Source organism: Mesoplodon mirus (assembly GCF_964341445.2).
Source record: "Mesoplodon mirus genome assembly, chromosome: 11".
NCBI lineage: Eukaryota > Metazoa > Chordata > Mammalia > Artiodactyla > Ziphiidae > Mesoplodon > Mesoplodon mirus.
In genome coordinates, this window is record NC_138987.1 from 27,275,859 (window position 1) to 27,281,382 (window position 5,524).

Here is a 5,524-nt window from a genome sequence, read left to right on the forward strand (position 1 = left end):
AAATACTATTAGAAATCCTTCAAAAGGAACATTTTTGGCTGTGATAGAGACTTTTGACATTATTTATTAGGTTCAAAACTGCTTCTGTGAAGCCTAACAATGGTTCTGTGGAAACCAGTACATCTGAGGTGCTTTCTGTTGTTCAGGGCAGGCATTGATTTGAAGACGGGCAGTGCTCACGGAACAATTCCCTTGCAGTGGTCAGTGTAAGTGAGCATTCACCCCCGGCCTAGGAGGAGCCTGTGAACAAACCGTATGGAAACGCGGGGGTAGGCGGGAGGGCGGAGAGGCGCAAACCTTGATTAGCCTCTTGGAGGGGAGATGGGTGGGAGCACCGGCAAGCACAGGAAGGGGCGCTCCTGCCAGACTGCCGGGGAGAGAGGCGTCTGCCCCGGGCCCCCTTTTCCCGGGAGGATGAAGATGCCTGGGGAGCATCTCTGGTGCCATGGCAACTGTGCCCCTTCCCACTGAACTCCCGGGTGCACCCAGGAGCCAGCTTTGGGAATGTGGGTTTGCTGGTGCGCCTACTGCGGGTGTCATCCTCTCTTCCAGCTCAAGCTCTGACAAACTCCAGGAGACCCTGGACGAGCCAAACGGGGTCTGGCTTCTCCCGTTGAGGCCGTCGGCAGTGTATGGCCTCAGAGTAAGACTTGGAAGGCAAAGAAAAGCCAGGGTGGTGCTCAAGTGTGTGGAATTTACCTGCCCCGCTGGGACTTAAAGAAAAAAAAAATCTCCTGATAACTGGATGTTTGAGAAATCGATGTTTGTAATGTGCTGAGAAAAAAATTTTAAATCCCGATATTATCCTCACGTGCTTCCCGTATTTCTTTAAGAAAATAAAATGCTATCTATTCTTTTCCTATTGTTTGAAAGCACCTCCTCCCCCAAAATAACTTTTACAGAATTCTCATAAAACTTTTTTTTTTTTTTTGCGGTACGCGGGCCTCACACTGTTGTGGCCTCTCCCGTTGCGGAGCACAGGCTCCGGACACGCAGGCTCAGCGGCCATGGCTCATGGGCCCAGCCACTCCGCGGCACGTGAGATCTTCCCGGACCAGGGCATGAACCCGTGTCCCCTGAATCGGCAGGCAGACTCTCAACCACTAAGCCACCAGGGAAGCCTGGGTGTTTCTCATCTTAAGAAATTCTTCCTGACATTCAAGTTTTGCAGGTTGTTTCAGTGCGTAGACAACTCTGCCTCTTATTTTGCAGCACAGGTCTTCCATCTGTTGCTAATTTCTTTTGAAATAATATTGTGGCAGACAGGAGATTTCAAGGCACAGTAAGATAACCCTCAGAGCTGAATGTAGTTCACAAAAACAATTTATCTTTCTCTTGAGCCTCAAAATAGCTCATGATAAATCATGACAGATGCAGATTTATTCATCTTCTATTCATTAGAAAAAGACAAATATGGTAACCCCTGCATATTCAGCCCCTCTGGGCTACCAGGGAGCAGGAGGGTGCACCCCATCACACCTGCTGCTGGCAGCTCTCCCTCAATGTATAACTCCTGTGTGTCTGATCCCCGCCCTAGCTCTTCTGCTCCCTTGGGCTTCTAACTCCAGCATGTTCATGTTACAAAAAAACTAGAGGCACCTGTCCTAGAAGGAGAAATGAAACGCAGAGACAATTAATTCCCCAGAGCTCATCTTGCCCTTAACTGTAGGCATAAAAGCTAATTGATATCATCTCCTGCATATCTAAAATCAAACTTAAACTTTAAATAGGTCTTCAATTAATACTGAAAACCCCAATGACACACTTTTTTTTTTTTTTTTTTTTTTTTTGCTGTACGCGGGCCTCTCACTGCTGTGGCCTCTCCCGTTGCGGAGCACAGGCTCCGGACACACAGGCTCCGCGGCCATGGCTCGCGGGCCCAGCCGCTCCGCGGCATGTGGGATCTTCCGGGATCGGGGCACGAACCCGTGTCCCCTGCATCGGCAGGCGGACTCCCAACCACTGCGCCACCAGGGAAGCCCAATGACACACTTTTAAAGGATTCTTAGACCACGTAGTGGAGTCGGAGTCTGCCACGTCAGTCTCACCACTTCTCCTAGTGGGGGAATGAGAGTTTTTAAGCTAGTGGGGCTTAGTCCATGGGAGGGGTCTGGAAAGCATCAAGCCCTGAGCCCAGACTTCTCGGATCAAATCTGGTTCACCTCTTCCTGGCTGTGTTACCTAAGTCAAGCTACTTCAGTGCTCTGTGCCTCAATTGCCCCATTCACAAGATGGCAATAACGATTGCCACTACCACCCAGGGCTGAGGTGCAGATTAAATGAGTTGTTAATAAACAAGAGTCTAGAGCAGTATGTGACGCACAGGAAGTACTCAGTTAGCCTTAGCTGTTGTTATCGTTGTTATTGTTCTCTCTCCCTCTATAGGTCCTGAATAGCCTCTTTTGACAATAAGGACTCAAGTGGAAAATGATATCTTTTCCACCCATCCAGAGTTTGCCCCATTCTATTCATTCCTTCATTCAAAAACATATTTATCAAATGCCTACTATGTGCCTTGCTCTGTATTTGGCCCTGGGGATACAACAGAATAAGGCAAATGTGGTCCCTGCCCTCATAGAGCTTACAATCAACTGGAGAAGATGACAACAGCAAGGCACAACTAAGCGATTACAAATTGTAGTGAGTGATATCAAGGAAAAAGCAAGGGACCGAGACAGAGAAACATGGGTGGGTGGAGACCTGGGAAGGTAATATTGAATTTGAGACTGACCCGAAGGTTGAAAAGGTCAGTCATGCAGGAGGGGGGAACAGCATTCCAGCCTCACGAGGACCGAGATATATTCCTAAGATTGCTACACCCAATGGCTAAATGGAAGTGAGCAAAAAAGAAGGGACAGGTGAGGTCTAGAAGTTGCACAATGTATGATGGAAAGCTACTAAGACTTTCCCACAGATGAGTCACGACAGCAGCGCTTACCCTTGAAAAAGTTCTCTAAGGAAAGCTGGGCAGAAGAGGATGAGAGCAGAAGCCAGTTAGAAGGCAGTTAGCAGTCAGCTAAGTGAACAGTGATGGCAACTTGGATGTGCCTGGGAGTTTTGTACAGTGGTTGAGACACAGACTGTCTGGGCTTGATTTCCTTCATCTGTAAAATGGATAGATAATGCTAATCCCCATTTTGGGGGAAGGTGTTGGCAGAAATACATGTAATGGACTTCCAGTTTTAGCTCCAACATGGAAACAGCTTGGAAACTGACAGTCCTACCTTACAACAAGAAACAGTTTAACAAAGCGAAAAACAACAACTTTTCCTGGACCCATCAGAGAACTGAGTTTGCAGGGCAAAAGGCCACCCCAAACTCTGGAGAGACAGGTGAATCCAAAGAGTCAAACCAAGATCTGTTTACCTGGAGTAGAAGCCTCTGGAACAATACACTGGTTCCTACACTGGTAGGAACATGTAAATGATCATTTTGATGAATTGCTGGAGGCTGGGTGTAGACTAGCTTGAGAGTTAGAAACTCCTGAGGACAGCAGGTTTAGGTGGTCCCTGCACTTTAGTGGATTTTGTCTGTAAGAACTCCACTAGTTTCTCAAGGTGAAAGTCTGAAAAAGATCCCTTCAAAGCTCTGATACAGGCATGGGAAAAACAATCATAGTAAAATATGCCCAGAGCATCCTCCATAACAAAAGCATATCCTTATCCCAGCTGAGGGAAGGACATTTTTCCCACTCCAGTTCCTTTAGCCTTCTCGTCTGACCTAAGGAGCAGTAAAAAAAAAAAAAAAAAAAAAAAGTTAAAAAACACTTGTTAAGGTAACAGCCAGAGACACAGACCCACTAAAAGACTGAGATTAATCATAAGATTAGAGAATGTTTCCCCTCCCCCACACCTTATCAGCACACCAACAGGTGTCCAGTATAATAACAGTGGATTCCAGCTGAGAGAGCTACAAGAAACAGACTCTCTCTCAGGAGGAGTAGTCAGGGAAGCCCAAAGTCTGGAAAGGGGACAACAGTGAGAACACTGGAGAAACCTGAAGCCCCTCGTTCTTACAGCTACAACAAACATTAAACACATCCCAGGACCGAGTCGGGTCGACACAAAAACCCACAGCAAAGATCTGTTTACTTCAGTTCCTATTACCTGATGTATCATGCTTGGCTTTCAACAAAAAGTTATGAGGCATGTCAAAAGGCAAGGGAAAAAAAACCCCAATCTGAAGAGATAAAGCAAGCATAAGAACTCAGCTATGGCACAGACATCAGAATTATCAGAGAAGGAATTTCAAATACTGTGATTAATATGCTAAGGGAGTTAATGGAGAAAGTAGACAACATGAAAGAACAGTTGAGTAAGGAAAGCAGAGAGATGGAAACTCTAAGAATCAAAAAGAAATGCTCCACGATTTCACTTACATGTGGAATCTAAAAAAGCTGAATACATAGGAGCAGAGAGTAGAACAGGAGTTACCAAGGACAGGGAGGTGGGGGAAATGGGAGGGTGTTAAGTCAAAGGGTACAAAGTTGCTGTTATGGAAGATGAATAAATCTAGAGATCTAATTTCCAGCATGAAGACTGCAGTAAATAATACTGTACTGAACACTGGAAATTTGCTAGAGAGTAGATTTCAGGTTCTCTCATCACACAAAAAATGGTTAAAAACTACATGAGGAGATAACAGGTCAATCAGTTTGACTATAGTAATCATTTCACTATGTACACATGTATCAAATCATCATGCTGTACACTTCAAATATATACAATTTTTATTAAAAGTAAAATACATTCCAAAAATGCTAGAAATACAAAATGCTGTAACAGAAATGAAGAATGTCCTTGACGGGCTCATCAGAAAACTGAACATGGCCAAGGAAAGAATCAGCAAGCATGAAGACAGGTTGATAAAAATTCCTAAACTGAAATGCAAAGAGAGAAAGAAATGGGGGGAAAAAGAACAAAATATACAAGAACTCTGGGACAATTTTATAAGATATAATATATGCATCATAATTGGAATACCAGTAGAAGAAAAAAGAGAAAATGAGCAGAAGAAATGTTTGAAGTAACAATGGCTGAGAACTTTCCAAACCACAAATTCAGGTAGCTCAGAGAACATTCAGCAAGATAAATGCAAAAACAAACAAAACAAAAACAAAAACAAAAAGACCTACTACATATAGGCATAGCATATTAAAATTACAGAAAACCAAACACAGAAAGAAACTCTTGAAAGAACCTGGGGGGCTGAGAAACAAGCAGGGAACGCTTTTTAATAAGTGTCTAATAAGTTTAATAAGAAGAACTCAAGAGGACTGCTCTTCAGCATTATAGCTCACCGTTCTCCATGTCCACCTCATACCCTCCCTCCTCCCTTTCTGCAGACTTGCCTGGGGATAATCACTTCTCTTGCCTCAGGGATTAGTCCATGTTGCTCAGTTCACCATAATCAGTCATTCCAGCTCTAATGTCTTGTCTCTTACTAAGGATGGCAAACAGCTTTCTTCTTGAACACCAGTACCCGTTGGGACATCAATTTTTAAGAGTTCCAGGGCTGTGTCTCA

The 5,524-nt window shown here is 44.4% G+C and overlaps 1 protein-coding gene across 1 annotated transcript; it reads right to left on the reverse strand.

The window, feature by feature from the left end:
* Positions 1-201: 201 nt before the first annotated feature.
* LOC309812490 (uncharacterized protein C12orf42) lies at positions 202-5,309 on the reverse strand (the record flags this gene model as incomplete). Its single annotated transcript, XM_082636295.1, has 2 exons — positions 202-713; positions 5,300-5,309. The coding sequence occupies 2 exons, from the start codon at positions 5,307-5,309 to the stop codon at positions 202-204; spliced, it is 522 nt and encodes a 173-aa protein (XP_082492421.1).
* Between the last annotated feature and the right edge of the window lie 215 nt (positions 5,310-5,524).